General features: G+C 46.2%; 1 protein-coding gene across 4 annotated transcripts in view; it reads right to left on the reverse strand.

Moving 5' to 3' along the window:
* The window catches only part of LOC145337674 (phosphofurin acidic cluster sorting protein 2-like), a 489,510-nt gene that overhangs the window by 20,024 nt on the left and 446,681 nt on the right, over positions 1-22,805 (reverse strand). For all 4 annotated transcript variants that reach the window (XM_080182492.1, XM_080182493.1, XM_080182494.1 and 1 more), the window contains 2 exons: positions 22,343-22,481; positions 12,252-12,475 (listed from right to left, as the gene is read on the reverse strand). In XM_080182492.1, the coding sequence (XP_080038618.1) occupies positions 12,252-12,475; positions 22,343-22,481 (363 nt within the window). The remainder of the gene's footprint in view (positions 1-12,251; positions 12,476-22,342; positions 22,482-22,805) is intronic.

Here is a 22,805-nt window from a genome sequence, read left to right on the forward strand (position 1 = left end):
CAGTGAATCATTTACTGACAGATGGCAGGTTTGAGCAGTAGATGGAAATCAGCATGTCAGTTGCTCTGAGATACAAAGAGAAATCTTTCCTCACATTGATTGTACCCTCAGCAGCAGGAAGGGAACAGGATCACTATTACAGGAAGACACCATGGGGAAGTGGGGAATTTGATAAAGAAAGAAAGATTTTATTTTTCTCACATCATTCACCATCTCAGGATTACCAAAGACTCTGTCCAACCAATTAGCTTCAATCATAGTTAGAAAATAGCAAAGAGCAAGCCAGGACAAAGAGTACTGCAGGTAACTGGGGGAGACAGTCACAGAGAAAGCCACCAGCCTCATTATTGGTGGGTGGGAATGGTGGAAGTTGCAGAGAATCAAGCGGGAGACCCACACCAGTGGGGTCTCCTGCTGGAATGTCCCCGCGCTCCGGCAGTGATGTGCCGGCGTTCCTGCAATGATGGAATTCCATTCGAATACTCTATCCCTGTCACAGTCCACGGCACGGTTTACAACAGTCCCCGGAACTATTGGTCATTTTTCAGGAATAACTGGAGGCACGGAGGTTCCCAGAGGATGGGAAAGTCGCGAACATTACACCACTGTTTAAAAAGGGAGGGAGGCAGCAGACTGGAAACTATAGGCTGGTTAGCCTGACTTCAGTCATTGGCAATATTTGAGAGTCCATATTAAAACTGAGATCGCAGAGTACTTGGAAGTGCATGATAAAATAGGACTGAGTCAGCACGGCTTTGTCAAAGGGAGGTCATGTCTGACAAATCTGTTAGCGTTCTTCGAGAAGGTAACAAGGAAGTTAGATAAAGGAGAACCAGTGGATGTGATTTATTTAGATTTCCAGAAGGCCTTTGACAAGGTGCCACATAGGAGACTTAAATAAGTTAAGAGCCCATGGTGTTAAGGGTAAGATCCTGGCATGGATAGAGGATTGGCTGACTGGCAGAAGGCAGAGAGTGGGGATAAAGGGATCTTTTTCAGGATGGCAGCCGGTGACTAGTGGTGTGCCTCAGGGGTCAGTGTTGGGACCACAACTTTTCACAATATACATTAATGATTTGGAGAATGGAACTGAAGGCACTGTTGCTAAGTTTGCAGATGATACAAAGATATGTAGAGGAACAGGCAGTACTGAGGAAGCAGGGGAGGCTGCAGAAGTACTTGGACAGGTTAGGAGAGTGGGCAAAGAAGTGGCAGATAAAGAACAAAGAAAATTCCAGCACAGGAACAAGCCCTACGGCCCACCAAGCCTGCGCCGACCATGCTGCCCGACTTAACTAAAACTCCCTACCCTTCCGGGGACCATATCCCTCTATTCCCATCCTATTCATGTATTTGTCAAGATGCCCCTTAAAACTCACTACCGTATCCACTTCCACTCCCTCCCCCGGCAACGAGTTCCAGGCACCCACCACACTCTGTGTAAAAAAATCTGCCTCATACATCTCCTTTAAACCTTGCCCCTCGCACCTTAAACCTGTGCCCCCTAGTAATTGACTCTTCCACCCTGGGAAAAAGCTTCTGACTATCCACTCTGTCCATGTCTTATAATCTTGTAGACTTCTATCAGGTCTCCCCTCAACCTCCATCGCTCCAGTGAGAACAAACCAAGTTTCTCTAACCTCTCCTCATAGCTAATGCCCTCCACGCCAGGCAACATCCTGGTAAATCTTTTCTGTACCCTCTCCAAAGCCTCCACATCCTTCTGGTAGTGTGGCGACCAGAATTGAACACTATATTCCAAGTGTGGCCGAAGGTTCCACAAAGCTGCAACGTGACTTGCCAATTTTTAAACTCAATGCCCCTGCAAATGAAGGCAGGCATGCCGTATGCCTTCTTGACTACCTTCTCCACCTGCATTGCCACTTTCAGTGACCTGTATACCTGTACACCCAGATCCCTCTGCCTATCAATACTCCTAAGGGTTCTGCCATTTACTGTATATTTCCTATCTGTATTAGACCTTCCAAAATGAATTACCTCACATTTGTCCGGACTAAACTCCATCTGCCATCTCTTTGTCCAAATCTCCAACAGATCTATATCCTGCTGTATCCTCTGATGGTCCCCATCGCTATCCACAAATCCACCAGCTTTTGTGTTGTCCGCAAACTTGCTAATCAATCCAGTCACATTTTCCTCCAAATCATTGAAATGTATTACAAACAGCAAAGGTCCCAGCACTGATCCCTGAGGAACACCACTTGTCACAGCCCTCCATTCAGAAACACCCCCTTCCACTGCACCCTCTGTCTTCTATAGAACCATAGAAAATTACAACTCAGAAACAGGCCTTTTGGCCCTTCTTGTCTGTGCCGAACCATTTTTTGTAGTCTCACTGACCTGCACTTGGACCATATCCCTCCACACCCCTCTCATCATTGAACCCGTCCAAGTTTTTCTTAAATGTTAAACGTATTTACCACTTTATTTGGCAGCTCATTCCAAACACTCCACCACTCTCTGCGTGAAGAAGCTCTCCCCGCTCCATAATATTCCCTTTAAACTTTTCTCCTTTCACCCTTAACCCATGCCCTCTGGTTTTTTTCTCCTCTAGCCTCAGTGGAAAAAGCCTGCTTGCATTCACTGTATCTATACCCATCAAAATCTTATACACCTCTATCAAATCTCCCCTCATTCTTCTACGCTCCAGGGAATAAAGTCCTAACCTATTCAATCTCTCTCTGTAACTCAGCTTCTCAATCCCGGCCACATCCTCATGAACCTTCTCTGCACTCTTTCAACCTTATTTACATCTTTCCTGTAACTAGGTGACCAAAACTGTACACAACACTAAATTCGGCCTCACCAATGCCTTATATAAACTTACCATAACACTCCAACTTTTATACTCGATACTCCGATTTATAAAGGCCAATGTACCAAAAGCAGTCTTTACGGCCCTATCCACCTGTGACACCACTTTTAGGGAATTCTGTACCTGTATTCCCAGATCCCTCTGGCCATATTGGATTTGGTACTGGGTAATGAACCAGACCAGATGTTAGACTTGGAGGTAGGTGAGCACTTTGGTGATAGTGACCACAATTCGCTTATGTTTACCTTAGTGATGGAAAGGGACAGGTATATACTGAAGGGCAGAAGTTATAGCTGGGGGAAAGGTAATTATGAGGCTATTAGGCGAGATTTAGGATACATAGGTTAGAATAGGAAATTGCAGGGGCTGGGAACAACTGAAATGTGGAGCTTGTTCAAGGAGCAGCTACTGCGAGTCCTTGATAAATATGTATCTGTCAGGCAGGGAGGAAGTGGTCGAGAGAGGGAACCGTGGTGTACTAAGGAAGCTGAATCTCTGGTGAAGAGGAAGAAGGATGCTTATGTAAAGATGAGATGTGAAGGCTCAGTTAGGTCACTGGAGAGTTACAAATTAGCCAGGAAGGAGCTAAAGAGAGAGTTAAGAAGAGCTAGAAGAGGACATGAGAAGACTTTGGCGGGTAGGATCAAGGAGAACCCCAAAGCTTTCTATAGGTATGTTAAGAATAAAAGATTGGTTAGGACAAGATTAGGGCCAGTCAGAGACAGCAGTGGGAAGTTGTGCGTGGAGCGTGAAGAGATAGGAGAGGCACTAAATGAATATTTTTTGTCAGTATTCACATAGGAAAGAGTCAATGTAGTTGAGGAGAATACTGAGATACAGGCTTTTAGACTAGACGGGATTGAGGTACATAAGGAGGAGGTGTTAGCAATTCTTGAGAGTATGAAAATAGATAAGTCCCCTGGGCCAGATGGGATTTATCCTAGGATTCTCTGGGAGGCTAAGGAGGAGATTGCAGAGCCTTTGGCTTTGATCTTCATATCGTCATTGGCTACAGGCATAGTGCCGGAAGACTGGAGGATAGCAAATGTTGTCCCCTTGTTCAAGAAGGGGAGTAGAGACCATCCTGGGAATTATAGACCGGAGAGCCTTACTTCTGTTGTGGGTAAAGTTTTGGAAAGAATTATAAGGGATAGGATTTATAGTCATCCAGACAGAAATAAATTGATTAGGGATAGTCAACATGGTTTTGTGAAGGGTAGGTTGTGCCTCACAAACCTTATTGAGTTCTTTGAGAAGGTGACCAAAGAGGCGGATAAGGGTAAGGCAGTTGACGTGGTGTATGTGGATTTTAGCAAAGCATTTGATAAGGTTCCCCATGGTAGACTACTGCAAAAAATACGGATGCATGGGATTGAGGGTGATTTAGCAGTTTGGATCAGGAATTGGCTAGCTGATAGAAGACAGAAGTTGGTGGTTGATGGGAAATATTCAACCTGGAGTTCAGTTACTAGTGGTGTACCTCAAGGATCTATTCTGGGGCCACTGCTGTTTGTCATTTTTATAAATGACCTAGATGAGGGTGTAGAAGGATGGGTTAGTAAATTTACTGATGACACTAAAGTCAGAGGAGTTGTAGACAGTGAGGATGGATGTTACAGTTTGCAGAGGGACATAGATAAGCTGCAGAGCTGGGCTGAGAGGTGGCAGATGGAGTTTAATGCGGAAAAGTATGAGGTGATTCACTTTGGTAAGAGTAACAGGGGTACAGAATATAGGGCTAATGGAAGGACTCTTGGCAGTGTTGACGAGCAGAGAGATCTCGGGGTACATGTGCATAGCTCCCTGAAAGTTGGCACCCAGATTGATAAGGCTGTTAAGAAGGCGTACGGCGTGTTAGCTTTTGTTGGTAGAGGGACTGAATTTCAGAGCCATGAGATCATGTTGCAACTGTACAAAACTCTGGTGCGGCCACACTTGGAGTATTGCGTACAGTTCTGGTCGCCGCATTATAAGAAAGATGTGGAGGCATTGGAAAGGGTGCATAGGAGGTTTACCAGGATGTTGCCTGGTATGGTGGGAAGGTCTTATGAGGAAAGGCTGAGGGACTTGAGGTTGTTTTCGTTAGAGAGAAGAAGGTTATGAGGTGACCTAATTGACGCATACAAGATGATCAGAGAGTTAGACAGGGTGGACAGTGAGAGCCTTTTTCCTCGGATGGTGATGGCTAACACGAGGGGACATAGCTTTAAATTAAGGGGTGGTAATTATAGCGCGGATGTCAGAGGTAGGTTCTTTACTCAGAGGGTAGTAAGGGCGTGGAATGCCCTGCCTGCAGCAGTTGTGGACTCGCTAAATTTAAGGGTATTCAAATGGTCAGTGGATAGGCATATGGATAACATTGGAATAGTTTAGGTTAGAGGGTGATTAGATTGGTTCCACTGGTGGGCGCAACATTGAGGGCCGAAGGGCCTGTACTGCGCTGTAATGTTCTATGTTCTAACTGCACTCATGTAGCCTGTACGTTCTACTTTGGTTTGTCCTTCCAAAGTGCAATACCTCACACTTGTCTGCGTTAAATTCCATTTGCCATTTTTCAGCCCATTTTTCTAGTTGGTCCAAATCCCTCTGCAAGCTTTGAAAACCTTCCTCACTGTCCACTACACCTCCAATCTTTGTATCATCTCAGGCTATGACTGAGCCAGTTTTGTATCCATCTTGCTAGCTCACCTCTGATCCCATGTGACTTCATCTTCTGCACCGGTCTGTCATGTTGGACCTTGTCAAAGGCCTTACTGAATATAATGGAAAAGATGGGACATAATTTGGAAGAATGTGAGGTTATGCACTTTGGAAGGAGGAATGGAGGCATAGACTATTTTCTAAATGGAGAAATGCTTAGGAAATCAGAAACACAAAGGGACATGGGAGTCATTGTTCAAGATTCTCTTAAGGTTAACGTGTAGATTCAGTCGGCAGTTAGGAAGGCAAATGCATTCATATCGAGAGGGCTAGAATACAAGAGCAGGGATGTACTTCTGAGGCTGTATAAGGCTCTGGTCTGACCCCATTTGGAGTATTGTGGGCAGTTTTGGGCCCCATATCTAAGGAAGGATGTGCCGGCCTTGGAAAGAGGAGGTTCACAAGAATGATCCCTGGAATGAAGAGTTTGTCGTCTGAGGAATGGTTGAGGACTCTGGGTCTGTACTCGTTGAAGTTTAGAAAGATGAGGGGGGGATCTTATTGAAACTTACAGGATAGTGCGAGGCCTGGATAGAGTGGACGTGGAGAGGATGTTTTCACTAGCAGGAAAAACTAGAACCAGAGGGCACAACCTCAGGCTAAAGGGACGATCCTTTAAAACAGAGATGAGGAGGAATTTCTTCAGCCAGCGATTGATGAATCTGTGGAACTCTTTGCCACAGAAGGCTGTGGAGGCCAGGTCATTGAGTGTCTTTATGACAGAGATAGATAGGTTCTTGATTAATAAGAGGATTAGGGAGTAGGGGGCATGAGAAAGGTTAGTAGCATTCCTTCAAATGAGGTCAGATAAAGGCTGGTATAAAGACACTTTACCTGAATGCACGAAGTATTCGGAACAAAGTGAATGAGCTGATGGCACAGATCAGCACAAATGGATATGATCTGGTGGCCATTACAGGAATGTGGTTGCAGGGTGACGGGGACTGGGAGCTGAATGTCCAGGGGTATCAAGTGTTTAGGAAGGATAGACGGGAGGAAAAAGGGGGTGGGGTAGCTCTGTTAATTAAGGATAATATCAAGGCGGTAGTAAGGGAAGATATAGGCTCCAAAGAGCAGAATGTGGAATCGTTGTGGGTGGAGATAAGGAATAGTAAGGGGAGGAAGACGCTCCAAATAATAACTTAGAGGTGGGGCGGGCTATAAACAAGCAAATAGATGATGTGTGCAGAAATGGAACGGTGATAATTATGGGGGATTTTAATCTGCATATTGATTGGTTGACCCAAATTGGACGCGGTGGGCTTGAGGAAGAGTTCTTGGAATGCTGTCGGGATAGTTTCCTTGAACAGTATGTGACGGAACCAACGAGGGAGCGAGTTATCTTAGATCTGGTGTTGTGTAACGAGGCAGGAAGAATTAGGGATCTTATTGTGAGGGATCCTCTTGGGACAAGCGATCATTGTATGGTTGGAGGATGAGAAAGTAGGGTCCCGAACCTGTGTCCTCTGTTTGAATAGAGGGGAGTACGATAGGATGAGAGAGGAATTGGCAAATGCAGATTGGAGGCGCAGATTGGTTGGTAGGACTGCTGAGGAACAGTGGAGGATTTTTAAGGAGATCTTTTTCGGTACTTAGCAGAAATATATTCCGATGGTAAAGAAGGAATGTAGGAGAAGGGATAACTAGCCGTGGTTAGCGAAGGAAATAAAGGAGTGTATTAAATTAAAAGCTGATGCGTTCAGAGTGGTTAAAAGTAGTGGGTGATTAGAGGATTGGGAAAGGTTTAAAAATCAACAAAGGTTGACTAAGAGGTTGATAAAGAAAGGAAAGATAGACGATGAAGCTAAACTAGCACTAAATATAAAAAAGGACAGTAAGAGTTTTTACAAATATATAAAGAAGAGGAGGCTGGCTAGAGTGAATTTGGACCCTTAGAGGATGAGAGGGGGGATTTAGTGGTGGGAGATGAGGAAATGGCTGAGGCTTTAAATAAGTTTTTTGCCTCGGTCTTCACGGAGGAGGATGCGAATCGTTTGCCGAATATTAAAGATAGAAGGATGGTAGGAGTTGAGGGCCTGAATGCGATTACTGTCACTAGAGAGGTAGTGCTTGATAGACTAACGGGACTGATGGTGGACAAGTCCCCAGGACCGGACGGAATGCACCCCAGGGTTCTGAAGGAAATGGCAGAGGTGATAGTGGATGCCTTAGTGATTATTTACCAAAATTCACTGGATTCCAGGGAAGTGCCAGAAGATTGGAAAACGACTAATGTTACACCGCTGTTTAAAAAAGGTAGCAGACAAAAGGCAGGGAATTGTAGACCGGTTAGTTTAACGTATGTTGTTGGAAAAATGCTTGAATCCGTCATCAACGTAAGAACGTAAGAAATAGGCGCAGGAGTAGGCCATCTAGCCCTTCGAGCCTGCCCTACCATTCAATAAGATCATGGCTGATCAGTCGTGGCTCAGTTCCACATTCCCGCCCTCACCCCATAACCCTTAATCCCCTCGCTTATCAAAAAGGAAGAAATAGCTAGGCACCTAGAAAGGAATGGTTTGATCGAGCAGACGCAGCATGAATTCATTAAGGGGAAGTCGTGTTTGACGAATTTATTGGATTTCTATGAGGAACCCCAGGACCGGATGGAATGCATCCGAGGGTTCTGAAAGAAATGGCGGAGGTGATAGTGGATGCCTTGGTGGTTATTTTCCAGACGTCGCTAGATTCCGGGGAAGTGCCGGAAGATTGGAAAACGGCTAATGTTACGCCGTTGTTTAAGAAGGGTGGCAGGCAAAAGGCGGGGAATTATAGGCCAGTTAGTTTAATGTCTGTTGTGGGTAAAATGTTAGAATCCATCATCAAGGAGGAAATAGCGAGGCATCTTGAGGGGAATTGCTTGATAGAGCGGACGCAGCACGGTTTCGTTAAGGGGAAGTCGTGTCTGACAAATTTACTAGAGTTCAATGAGGATGTGTCTAGGGCGGTGGATAGAGGAGAGCCGGTGGATGTGGTCTTTCTTGATTTTCAGAAGGCGTTTGACAAGGTGCCTCACAAGAGGTTATTGCAGAAGGTCAGGGGGCATGGAGTTGGGGGTAGGGTGTTAGCATGGATAGAGGGTTGGTTGTCAAATAGGAGGCAGAGAGTGGGGGTCAATGGGTGCTATTCGGATTGGCGGTTGGTGACTAGTGGAGTGCCCCAGGGGTCGGTGCTGGGGCCTCAGCTATTTACCATTTATATAGATGATCTGGAGGAGGGAACCGAGTGTAGGGTGTCGAAATTTGCTGATGACACCAAGATTGGTGGAACGGCAAATTGTGCGGAGGGTGTAGAGAGTCTGCAGAAGGATCTAGATAGGCTGGGCGAATGGGCCAGGAACTGGCAAATGGAATTTAATGTTGGCAAGTGCAAGGTGGTCCACTTTGGTAGGAAGGATTATTACTTACGTGGAGAAAAACTGCAGCAGGCGACGGTGCAGAGGGACCTCGGGGTCCTTGTGCATGAGTCGCAAAAACCCAGCTTGCAGGTGCAGCAGGTGGTCAGGAAGGCGAATGGGATGCTGGCCTTCATAGCGAGGGGGATTGAATATAAAAGTAGGGAGGCCTTGTTGCGGCTGTATAGGGCATTGGTGAGGCCGCAGCTGGAGTACTGTGTGCAGTTTTGGGCGCCGTACTTATGCGAGGATATTTTGGCCTTGGAGGGAGTGCAGAGGAGGTTTACTAGGCTGATGCCGGAGTTGAGGGGGTTGAGCCATGAGGAGAGACTGAATAAACTAGGCTTGTACTCGTTAGAGTTTAGAAGAATGAGGGGAGATCTCATTGAGACGTATAAGATGATGAATGGGATGGATAGGATAGAGGTGGAGAGGCTCTTCCCGCTCAGAAAGGACAGTAGGACTAGGGGGCACAGCCTCAAGATAAAGGGGGGGTGGTTTAGAACGGAGTTGAGGAAGAACTTCTTCACTCAAAGGGTGGTGAATCTCTGGAATTCTCTGCCCGTTGACATGGTGGAGGCTACCTTGCTAAACATTTTTAAGAAGCGGGTTGATGGGTTTTTGATAAGAGAGGGGATTAAGGGTTATGGGGAGAGGGCGGGAATGTGGAACTGAGCCACGACAGATCAGCCATGACCTTATTGAATGGCGGGGCAGGCTCGAAGGGCTGGATGGCCTACTCCTGCTCCTATTTCTTATGTTCTTATGTGACTAGTGCGGTAGACAGAGGGGAACCGGTGGATGTAGTGTTTCTCGATTTTCAAAAGGCGTTTGATAAGGTGCCTCATAAAAGGTTGCTTCAGAAGGTTAGGCTGCACGGAGTTGGGGGTAAGGTGTTAGCGTGGATAGAGGATTGGTTGTCTAATAGGAAGCAGAGAGTTGGTATCAGTGGGTGCTATTCTGATTGGCGGTTGGTGACTAGTGGAGTGCCGCAGGGATCGGTGCTGGGGCCTCAGCTATTTACCATTTATATAGATGATCTGGAGGAGGGGGCTGAGTGTAGGGTGACAAAATTTGCTGATGACACAAAGATGAGTGGTAAAGCAAATTGCGTGGAGGGTGTGGAAAGTCTGCAGAGGGATCTGGATAGGCTGAGCGAGTGGGCGAGGACCTGGCAGATGGAGTATAATGTTAGCAAGTGTAAGGCTATCCATTTTGGCAGAAATAATAGTAGGAGGGATTCCTATTTAAAGGGTGAAAAGCTGCAGCATGCTACGGTGCAGAGGGACCTGGGGGTCCTTGTGCATGAGTCACAAAAACCCAGGCTGCAGGTGCAGCAGGTGATCAAGAAGGCAAATGGGATGCTGGCCTTTATAGTGAGGGGGATAGAATATAAAAGTAGGGAGGTCTTGCTGCAACTGTACAGGGCACTGATGAGGCCGCAGCTGGAGTACTGTGTGCAGTTTTGGTCGCTGCACTTGCGCAAGGATATTATGGCCTTGGAGGGAGTGCAGAGGAGGTTCACTAGGCTAATACCGGAGATGAGGGGGTTAGACTGTGAAGAGAGACTAAATAGACTGGGTCTGTACTCTTTGGAGTTTAGAAGGATGAGGGGGGATCTTATAGAGACGTATAAGATAATGAAGGGGATGGTTAGGGTAGAGGTAGAGAGATTCTTCCCACTCAGAAAGGATAGCAGGACTAGAGGGCACAGCCTCAAGATAAGGGGTGGGGCAGTTTAGAACGGAGTTGAGGAGGAACTTCTTCACTCAAAGGGTGGTGAATCTCTGGAATTCTCTGCCCGTTGAAGTGGTTGAGGCTACCTCACTAAATATATTTAAGACACGGATAGATAGGTTTTTGACAGACAAGGGAATTAAGGGTTATGGGGAGAAAGCGGGAAAGTGGAACTGATCCACTTCAGATCAGCCATGATCTTATTGAATGGCGGGGCAGGCTCGAAGGGCTAGATGGCCTACTCCTGCTCCTATTTCTTATGTTCTTATGGGGAAAAGGCAGGAGAATGGGGATGAGCAAAATATCAGCCATGATTGAATTGCAGAGCAGACTGGATGGGCCGACTGGCCTAATTCTGCTCCTATGCCTTTTAGTCTTATTGTAACTGGGGTACAGGTGAACAGAGCGCTGGCAGTGACCAGCTGAGTACAGCTCCCATGGGGGAGAGAATGATGCCCTGAACAGTACCCTGAGGTTGCCCTTAGCACTGCTCCCTGGTGCTGTGCACAGGCAGAGCAGGGGAGTTTGGTCAGGGTGGTACTGGGGTGGGACTGGTGGGTTCAGTTTCTGGGGAGGGATGTGCTGCTGGTTGTGTGGTGGTTGAGGCAGAGCGAGGGGGCTCTTCCTCATTGTGAGTAAACCCACACAGACATGGTGAGAACTTACAGACTCCATACAATGACCCGAGCTGGGAATCGAACCCGTGTCCCTGGCGCTGTGAGGCAGCAGTGCTAACCACTGTGCCACTGTGCATATTTATCTGAGAAGAGGGCTTTGATCTGCTTTAGGCCACAGGCCAGGATTGCAGCTGGATTTATACCGAATTTGCACTGTGTAATGTTTTAATTCTGTACTCTTTAAACTGCGGCAAACACCGAGATGCATAGAGACACACAAACAACCAATTCTGATGTTAATCTTCCATCTTCAGCTGCCTGGGCTCTAAGCTCTCAGCTTCCCTCCCTGAAACTGCACTCCAGCCAGGATCTTTGCACTGAATCTCTGGAGAGGGAATTGCACCTCCATCCTTCTGACTGTGAGGGAAGCGTGCCCGAACTGATGGGATCATCAATTCACTGACTGTATACATGGCCCCAGAACAAAAGTGAGAGATGAGACCTGTTCAAGCAACAGTGTGAAGGGTAGGGGAATCTGAATGAGGCAGTGTGTCAGACTGAGCCCTCACCCTGAGGTTGGACCCAGTCTGTGGCAGGGGGAAGTGAGGCAGCCTCTATCTCCTTGCGTGCTGCATGCCAGACTGCTGCTTCCCTGAGCTTTGAGCTGAGACAGTTGTGGAGGGAGCTGTTACTCTGAGTGATGCTGTGGGACTGGCCTTGGGCATCCAGGAACAGAGTGGATATCAACCACAAGCCCTGTACATCACTTGGGTAAGCTGAGTGTTTACCACTCTGACAACTGGTGCGGATGTGTGCAATACTGCAGCCCAGGTCTCACACACACGTGCACACCACACACGCACACTCGCACATGCGCACACACACACGCACATACACACACGTGCATGCACACACGCACATGCTCACGCACATGCCACGACTGAAACTGGATGGCCGTCTGTCTCACCTTTCTTATTCTTCTCTTTGGTAACCACAGTCATTAGCATGGTTGCTGGTGGCACCATCTCTCCACCATTAGGTAGCCGAGTTACTTGGAGTGACCGGAAGTTGCTTTTCAAGGTGTTTTTGTTGCCAATGTCCCGTTTCTCACCATCCTTTCTCTTATCTGGAAGTGGCGTTGTCCAATAATCGACCTGCAGTCCCATCACCTCGACTGCACTCACTGGGGAGCTGGCCATGGAAAGAAGCAAAGAGATTCAATAAGAGACATAGCGCTGATTCTGACTGACTGAAACCACTCCAACTTTACTCAGCACAGCACAGGTTTCCACCCTGAGACATTCAGCCTGGCAATGGCCTGTTCCAAATGTGAGCTTATCCATTCTGGCACAAAAAGAGAAAGGCAAATTATTATCTAACTGGAAAGTAGAGGGATCTGGGTGTCCGTGTTCATGAATCGCAGAAAGTTGGTATGCAGGTGCAGCACATAATAAAAAAAGCCAATGGGGTGTTATAGAGTCATAGAGTCCTGGAGGTTTACAGCATGGAAACAGGCTCTTTGGTGCAACTTGTCCATGCTGTCTTTTTTTTGAAACCCAAAGCTAATCCCAATTGCCTGCATTTGGCCCATATCCCTTCATACCCATCGTACCCATGTAACCGTCTAAATGCTTTTTAAAAGACAAAATTGTACCCGCCTTTACTACTACCTCTGACAGCTCGTTCCAGACACTCACCACCCTCTGGGTGAAAAAATTGCCACTCTGGACACTTTTGTATTTCTCCCCTCTCACCTTAAACCTCTGCCCTCTAGATTTAGACTCCCCTACCTTTGGGAAAAGATATTGACTATCTAGCTGATCTGTGCCCCTCATTATTTTATAGACCTCTATAAGATCACCCCTCAGCCTCCTACACTCCTGAGAAAAAAGTCTTAGTCTATCCAGCCTCTCCTTATAACTCAATCAATCAACTCCCAGTAGCATCCTAGTAAATCTTTTCTGCACTCTTTCTAGTTTAATAATATCCTTTCTATAATAGGGTGACCAGAATTGCACACAGTTTTCCAAGTGTGGCCTTACCAATGTCTTGTACAACTTCAACAAGACATCCCAACTCCTGTATTCAATGTTCTGACCAATGAAACCAAGCATGCCAAATGCCTTCTTCACCATTCTGTCCACCTGTGACTCCACTTTCAAGGAGCTATGAACCTGTACCCCTAAATCTCTTTATTCTGGATCTCTCCCCTACACCCTATCATTAACTGATTAAGTCCTGCCCTGGTTCAATCTACCAAAATGTATCACTTCGCATTTGTCTAAGTTAAACTCCATCTGCCATTTGTCAGCCCACTGGCCCAACTGATCAAGATTCTGTTGCAATTGGAGGTACCCTTCCTCACTGTCCATTATGCCACCAATCTTGGTGTCATCTGCAAACTCACTAACCATGTCTCCTATATTCTCATCCAAATCATTAATATAAATGACAAATAACAGTGGGCTCAGCACTGATGAGGACATTGGGTTGCAGGGGTGTAAAATAGACAGTATTACGGTTGATAAAGAGGATGTGCTGGAAATTCTTGAGGGGCTGAAAATAGATAAGTCCCCTGGTCCGGATGGGATCTACCCTAGGATTCTCTGGGAGGCTAGAGAGGTGATTGCAGAGCCTCTGGCTCAGATCTTCAGGTCGTCATTGGTCTCTGGTGTAGTCCCGGAGGATTGGAGGATAGCGAATGTTGTCCCATTGTTTAAGAAGGGGAACAGAGACTTTGCCGGGAATTATAGACCGGTGAGTCTTACTTCTGTTGTGGGCAAGGTTTTAGAAAAAATTATTAGGGATAGGATTTATAGTTATTTGGAGTGTAATGAATTGATTAGAAATAGTCAGCATGGTTTTGTAGCGGGTAGGTCGTGCCTTACTAACCTTATTGAGTTTTTTGAGAAGGTGACCAAAGAGGTGGATGGGGGTAAGGCAGTTGACGTGGTATACATGGATTTTAGTAAGGCGTTCGATAAGGTTCACCATGGTAGGCTTCTGCAGAAAATGCAGATGTATGGGATTGTGGGTAATCTAGGAAGTTGGATCAGGAATTGGCTATCAGATAGGAGACAGAGGGTGGTGGTGGATGGTAAATATTCATCATGGAGTGCAGTTACGAGTGGTGTGCCTCAGGGATCTGTTTTGGGGCCACTGTTGTTTGTAATTTTTATTAATGATCTGGATGAGGGTATAGTTGGGTGGATTAGTAAATTTGCTGATGACACCAAAGTTGGAGGTGTGGTAGATTGTGAGGAAGGGTGTCATAGTCTGCAGGGAGACTTAGATAGGTTGCAGAGCTGGGCCGAGAGGTGGCGGATGGAATTTAATGCGGAGAAGTGTGAGGTAATTCACTTTGGTAGGAGCAACAGATGTGTCGAGTATAGGGCTAACGGGAGGACTTTGAATAGTGTGGATGAACAGAGGGATCTAGGTGTGTGTGTACATAGATCCCTGAAAGTTGGGAATCAAGTAGATAAGGTTGTCAAGAAGGCGTACGGTGTCTTGGCGTTTATTGGTAGGGGGATTGAATTTAGGAGTCGCAGTGTAATGTTGCAACTGTACACTACTCTAGTGCGGCCGCACTTGGAGTACTGTGTGCAGTTCTGGTCCCCGCATTACAAGAAGGATGTGGAGGCGTTGGAGAGGGTGCAGAGGAGGTTTACTAGGATGTTGCCTGGTATGGTGGGGAGGTCCTATGAGGAGAGACTGAGGGATCTAGGGTTGTTTTCGTTGGAAAGAAGGCGGCTAAGAGGGGATCTTATTGAAACATATAAGATGATTAGAGGTTTAGATAGGGTGGATAGTGATAGCCTTTTTCCTCGGATGGAGAAAGCTAGCACGAGGGGGCATGGCTTTAAATTAAGGGGGGGTAGCTACAGGACGGATGTCAGGGGTAGGTTCTTTACCCAGCGGGTGGTGAGGGATTGGAATGCCCTGCCTGCTGCAGTTGTAAATGCGTCTAGTTTGGGGGCGTTTAAGAGGTCTCTGGATAGGTTTATGGACGAAAAGGGATTGGTATAGGCTAGTGGGTCATTGTTTTTGTAACTGGTCGGCGCAACATCGTGGGCCGAAGGGCCTGTTCTGCGCTGTAATGTTCTATGTTCTATGATCCCTGAGGCACACCGCTGGTCACAGGCCTCCAGTTTGAAATTGGCTTCTGTCAAAAAGCCAATTTTGTATCCATTTGGATACCTCACCCTGGATTCTGTGAGATTTAACTTTATGCAACAATCTACCATGTAGTACCTTTACATATTTGCTCCTCAATTTCCCACTGATTATTTGGGGGTCTATAGTACGACCCTATCAAAGTGTTGAATGTTGGGATTTATTGCAAAGGGATTGGAGTATAAAAGTAAATGTGTGTTGTTGCAATTGTACAGGATGTTGGTGAGATCACATTAGGAGCATTGTGTCCAGTTTGGGTCTCTTTATTTGAGGAAGGGTGTAGTTTCACTGGAGGCAGTTCAGAGTGTGGACCAAGCGTTTTCCCTTATGGGGCAATCTAGAACAAGAGGTCACAGGGATAGGTCGAAAGGCGGTAGATTTAATACTGAGATGAGGAGGAACCACTTCTCACCGAGGGGAGGTGAATTTGTAGAACTCACTGCTCCATAGCACGGTGCAGTCTGAATCACTGGTTCCAGAAGAGAGACAGACATACTTCTGATAAAGGGATAAGGGGATATAGGGAACAGGTGGGGAGGTGGATTTGAGAGCAGGGAGAGATCAGCCATGATCTGACTGAATGGCGGAGCAGGCTCAAAGGGCTGGATTTGCCAACTTCTGTTCCTAATTCCGATGTTTTACATTCCTATGTTTAAACTGCTAGACCACGACATTGCGAGCCTATACCCATTCTCTGAAAGGGGATTCCCAGCAACACAAACCAATCTATCTCTGTTCTGAAAGCCTTTAGTTACCTTACCAATCTTATGAGCCTGTCCTGCCAGTCTATCGGCATGGTGAGCCAGTAAGGTCGGGCGAGAGGTGAAAAATCAGGATAGCATCCAGAGGAGAGAGTTCCAGATTTCTACTGCCTTCAGAGTGAAGTCTTTCTGAAAGTGCCCCCTGGACAATACAACATTCATTCTCGGCTTATGTCCTTGTGTTCTGTACTCCCCACCAGGAGAAATTGTTTCTCTCCACTCACATTTCAAACTCCTTTATTATTTTAAACATTTCATTCTTCAAGCCTCAAGGGAATACATCTCAGTCTACATAATCTATCCTCAAAGTGAGGTCGGGCCTGTACCATTCCAGAGCTCTCTGTCCTGCAGTCCAACCTGTGCTCACAGATGGGGTGGGAGCTTTAATGTGATCATTACTCTCTTGTTGCTGCTGCTGATCCCTGCCAGCTATGGTTACAGGGTAACGACAGGGGGCTGCACCTGGGTACCCAGTTAACCCAGAACAGCACTCAGTGGCTGACTCTCTCTGTTAAGGTTCGGTCAGAGTCAATCTATTAAGAGAACATGCTGACAAAAATCTCCTCTCCAGAGCTGACTGATCAGGGGATCAAAGCACCTAACCCTACCCACTGACAGTCTCACATCAGCATAGAGAAGTAGCAGGAAGCCACTCGGCCCTTCCAGCCTGCTCTGCCATTCATTTTGATCATGGCTGATCATTAAATTTAATATCCTGATCCCCCTTTCCTCCCAAGAGCTATATCTAATTTCTTCCTGAAATCAGACAATGTTTTGGCCTCAACTACTTTCTGTGGGAGTGAATTCCACACATTCCCCACCCTCTGGGTGAAGGAATCTCTCCTCACCTCAGTTCTAAAAGGTTTACCCCTTATCCTCAAACTCTGACCCCTAGTTCTGGACTCCCCCCACCATCGGGGACATTCTTTCTGAATCTACCCTGTCTAACCCTGTGTGAATTTTATAAGTTTCCATGAGATCCCCTCTCACTCTCCTAAACTCCAGTGAATATAATCCTAACTGACTCAGTCTCTCCTCAGATGACAGACCTGCCATCCCAGGAATCAGCCTGGAAAACCTTCGCTGCGCTCCCTCTATAGCAAGGACATCCTTCCTCAGATAAGGAAACCAAAACTGTACACAGTACTCCAGGTGTGGCCTCACCAATGCCCAATACAATTGCAGCAAAACATCCCTATCCCTGTACTCAAATCCTCTTGCTATGAAGGCCCATATACCATTTGTCTTCTTTACTGCCTACTATACCTGCTTACTTACTTTCAGCGATTGATGCACAAGGATTCCAAGGTCTCGCTGAGTATAAGAACATAAGGAATAGGAGCAGGAGTAGGCCATCTAGTCCCTTGAGCCTGCCTCGCCATTCAATAAGATCATGGCTGATCTGATAGTGGTTCAGTTCCACTTACCCGCCTGCTCCCCATAACCCTTAATTCTCTTATTGGTTAAAAATCTATCTGTGACTTAAACACATTTAACGAGGTAGCCTCCACTGCTTTAATGGGCAGAGAATTCTAAAGATTCACTACCCTCTGGGAGAAGAAGTTCCTCCTCAAATCTGTTCTAAATTGACTCCCCCATATTTTGAGGCTACGCCCCCTAGTTCTTGTTTCCTTTGTAAGTGGAAATAACCTCGCTGCTTCTACCCTGACTAGCCCCTTCATTATCTTGTATGTCTCTATAAGATCTCCCCTCAACTTTCTAAACTCGAACGAGTACAGGCCCACCTCTCTCAATTTACACACATTCAAGTAATAATCTGTTTTCCTAAAATTGCTCCCAAATCACACTGAAACGTCTCTGCATCCTCCTCACAGCTCACCCTCCCACCCAACTTTTTATCATCTACAAATTTGGAGATAATACATTCAGTTCCCTCTTCCAGATCATTAATATATAATGTCAACAGCTGGGGTCTGAGCACAGATCCCTGCAGAATCCCACCAGTCACTGACTGCCAATCAGAAAAAGACCCATTTATGCCAACTCTTTGCTTCCTATCTGCTAGCCAGCTTTCTATCCATTTCGAGACATTACCTGCAATCCCATGTGCTTTAACTTTACACAATAGTCTGTTATGTGAGACCTTGTCGAAAGTCTTCTGAAAGTCTGTTATAAAGCAGAGATGGATTCCCCTCAGAGAACCAACACCTGACCATTCGAAGAGGATTACCTTGCCCAAAAACCTGTAAAGAATGAGTGTGAAGTGGTGTGACCTGCTCTTCAGCTACTTTTAGTGGTTAGGGTGACACAGTGGTTAGCACTGCTGCCTCACAGCTCCAGGAACCTGGCTTGGTCACGGTCTGTGTGGAGTTTGTACATTCTCCTCGTGTCTGTGTGGGTTTCCTCCAGGTGCTCCAGTTTCCTCCCACACTCCAAAGGTGTTCAGATTAAGTGGATTGGCCCTACGAAATTGCCCCTTAGTGTCTCAGGATGCACAGGTTGGAGGGATTAGCGGGGTAAATATGTGGGGTTATGGGGATAGGGCCTGGGTGGGATTGTTGTTGGTGCAGACTCCTCTGTTGATGAGTTGAATGGTCTCCTTCTGCACTGTAGGGATTCTATGAAATCAATATAATTCCTTGACACTCTCTCTCTCCAAAAAGAACAAGTAACACTTTATTTATTGAACAGAACAACTAAACTATTAACACAATCAAACACAATTCTAATGGAATGCTGTTCCAACAAATACAATTCCCACTCATTAACAAAAAATAGAATTTAATCACTCTCTAAATTACAGCCAGGTTTTGTACCTTCTGGAATATTCTGGGCCTTCTCTGTTGATTCTTTCATAGTACCTTTGCTATATAGATAGAGCTTTGAGCTAAGAGCTGTGAGCTGTAGCTCTTTCCCCTTGTCCCACTGTCCTCTTCCTTTTATACCTGCGATGACATATCAATATCCCGCACAATAAGATTGGTCCTAGCTTTCCAAAACCATGAGATTTAAATTTAATAGGTTCTTGGTATCTAAGTGTCTGATTCAAATTGATTGGTTAAATTGAAAAGCCTGTAAGCCTGTTGCCTTAGAAAGTGCTTGAATTTTTAACCTCTAAGCACAAAAACACCACCTTTTAACAGGACCATGCAATGCTTTCTCCCCTTCGCATTTAACAATTTTAAATATCAAATTCTAGCATCCTACTTTTCAATCTATAATTACTCGACTCAACTTTGCAACTTTGAGGGGAGGAGATGGCCTGGTGGTATTATCACTAAACAATTAATCCAGAAACTCAGCCAATGTTCTGGGGACCCAGGTTCAAATCCCGCCACAGCAGATGGTGGAATTTAAATCCAATGAAAAAATATCTGGAATTAAGAGTCTACTGATGATTATAAAACCATTGTTGAATGTCGGGAAAAGCCATCTGGTTCACTAATGCCTTACAGAACATAGAACATTACAGCGCAGTACAGGCCGTTTGGCCCTCGATGTTGCGCCGAACAGTGGAACCAATCTAATGACCCTCTAACCTAAACTATTCCAATGTTATCCATATGTCTATCCACTGACCATTTGAACGCCCTTAAAGTTGGCGAGTCCACAACTGCTGCAGGCAGGACATTCCACGCTCTTACTACCCTCTGAGTAAAGAACCTACCTCTGACATCCGTCCTATACAGAGAGTGGGGGTCAATGGGTGCTATTCGGATTGGCGGTTGGTGACTAGTGGGGTGCCCCAGGGGTCGGTGCTGGGGCCTCAGCTATTTACCATTTATATAGATGATCTGGAGGAGGGAACCGAGTGTAGGGTGTCGAAATTTGCTGATGACACCAAGATTGGGAGAAAGGCAAATTGTGCGGAGGGTGTGGAGAGTCTGCAGAAGGATCTAGATAGGCTGGGCGAATGGGCCAGGAAATGGCAAATGGAATTTAATGTTGGCAAGTGTGAGGTGGTCCACTTTGGTAGGAAGAATGGTAGGAAGGACTATTACTTACGTGGCGAAAAACTGCAGCAGGCGACGGTGCAGAGGGACCTCGGGGTCCTTGTGCATGAGTCGCAAAAACCCAGCTTGCAGGTGCAGCAGGTGGTCAGGAAGGCGAATGGGATGCTGGCCTTCACCGCGAGAGGGATTGAATATAAAAGTAGGGAGGTCTTGCTTCGGCTGTATAGGGCATTGGTGAGGCTGCAGCTGGAGTACTATGTGCAGTTTTGGGCGCCGTACTTAAGCAAGGATATTTTAGCCTTGGAGGGAGTGCAGAGGAGGTTTACTAGGCTGATGCCGGAGTTGAGGGGGTTGAGCTATGAGGAGAGGCTGAATAAACTAGGCTTGTACTCGTTAGAGTTTAGAAGAATGAGGGGAGATCTCATTGAGACGTATAAGATGATGAATGGGATGGATAGGATAGAGGTGGAGAGACTCTTCCCGCTCAGAAAGGACAGCAGGACTAGGGGGCATAGCCTCAAGATAAAGGGGGGGGCGGTTTAGAACAGAGTTGAGGAGGAACTTCTTCACTCAAAGGGTGGTGAATCTCTGGAATTCTCTGCCCGTTGAAGTGGTGGAGGCTGCCTCGCTAAATATTTTTAAGACGCGGGTTGATGGGTTTTTGATGAGAGAGGGGATTAAGGGTTATGGGGAGAGGGCGGGAATGTGGAACTGAGCCACGACAGATCAGCCATGATCTTATTGAATGGCGGGGCAGGCTCGAAGGGCTAGTTGGCCTACTCCTGCTCCTATTTCTTATGTTCTTATGTTCAATCTCCTCCCTAGCCTCCCAGAGAATCCTAAGGTAAATCCCATCCGGCCCAGGGGACTTATCTATTTTCATAGTCTCTAGAATTGCTAACACCTCCTCCTTATGTACCTCAATCCCGTCTAGTCTACAACCCTGTATCGCAGTATTCTCCTCGACTACACTGACTTTTTCCTGCGTGAATACTGACGAAAAATACACATTCAGTGCCTCTCCTACTTCTTCAGGCTCTATGCACAACTTCCCGCTGCTGTCTCTTATAGGGAGGGAAATCTGCCATCCTTACCTGGTCTGGCCTACATGTGACAGTTATATGGTTGACTCTCTACTGCCCTCCAAGGACAACTAAGGATGGACAATAAATGCTGGCCAGCCAGCGATGCCCATGTCCCACAAATGAATAAAAAAAACCATTCTCTGGTTCTCCTTGATCAATTCCCCTAGTTACATTCTCAAAGAATTCCAATAGATCCCTCAAGCATGATTTACCTTTTGTAAATCCATGCTGACTTTGTCTGATTATCCCACTGCCTTCCAAATGTTGAGTTATGAAATCCTTGATAATGGAGCAACTTCCCCAGTGCTGACGTTACGCTCACTGGTCTATAGTTCCCTGTTTTCTCTCTACCTCCCTTTTTGAATAGTGGGCTGATATTAGCTACCCTCCAATGTGTAGGAATTATTCCAGAGTTCAAAGAATTGTGGAAAATAACCACCAATGAATCTAGTATTTCCAGGGCCACTTCCTGAAGTACTCTGGGATGAAGATTATCAGGACCTGGAGATTTATCCACCTTTAATCCCATCAATTTCCCCAAAACCATTTCTCTATTAATGCTGATTTCCTTCAGCTCCTCACTAAAACAGGTTTCTCTCAGCACTCCTGGTACATTATTCATGTCTTCCTTTGTGAAGATTGAAGCAAAGTACAAACTTAATTCCTCAGCCATTTCTTTATTCCCTGTTATGAATTCTCCCGTTTGTGACTGTTATGGGCCTAAATTTATTTTTGTCGATCTTTTCCTCTTTACATATAGAAACTGTTACAGTCAGTTATTATGCTGACTTTGTCTGATTATCCCACTGCCTTCCAAATGCCGAGTTATGAAATCCTTGATAATGAACTCTAGCAGTTTCCCCAGTGCCGATGTTAGGCTCACTGATCTATAGTTCCTGTTTTCTCTCTACCTCCCTTTTTGAATAGCGGGCTTACATTAACTACCCTCCAATTTATAGATTCTAGTCTGGCACAGCCCGAAAAAGGAGTCACAGCACCTTGTAGTCTCTGTATCACAGTGAACAGTGTAGTCATACATTAAGCAATGGGTGCACAAATTCCCCAACCCAATGGGCAGATCAGAAACTCCCCTGTAGACTGTCTGATCCAGTTTATCCTTACCAAGCTCCAGAGAGGACTCCTGAGACAGAAGGGGAAGGTGGTGGTGTCGCGTTGGTATCCTTTGTGTAAGCAGTGCTGCTGGAGGTTGGTGTGGGAGACAAGATGCCAACATTACACAAAGTGGCATCATCAGAATCCACTAAAGAAACAGAGTGAGCCGCATTAACACAGAAATGCACAGGCCAACATTGAGAACACCATTTACCCAAACTTGGTACTCCCACACCCCCATGTACACTCTCTCCTATCACTGACTCTGCCCTCCATTCCCCCTCCCACACCCCCATGTACACTCTCCCCATCACTGACTCTGCCCTCCAGTCCCCCTCCCACACCCCCATGTACACTCTCCCCTATCACTGACTCTCCCCCCATTCCCCCCTCCCACACCCCCATGTACACTCTCTCCTATCACTGACTCTACCCCCCAGTCCCCCTCCCACACCCCCATGTACACTCTCCC

The sequence above is a fragment of the Carcharhinus amblyrhynchos genome, unplaced genomic scaffold (assembly GCF_965287045.1).
Source record: "Carcharhinus amblyrhynchos unplaced genomic scaffold, sCarAmb.v2.hapA scaffold_58, whole genome shotgun sequence".
Lineage (NCBI taxonomy): Eukaryota > Metazoa > Chordata > Chondrichthyes > Carcharhiniformes > Carcharhinidae > Carcharhinus > Carcharhinus amblyrhynchos.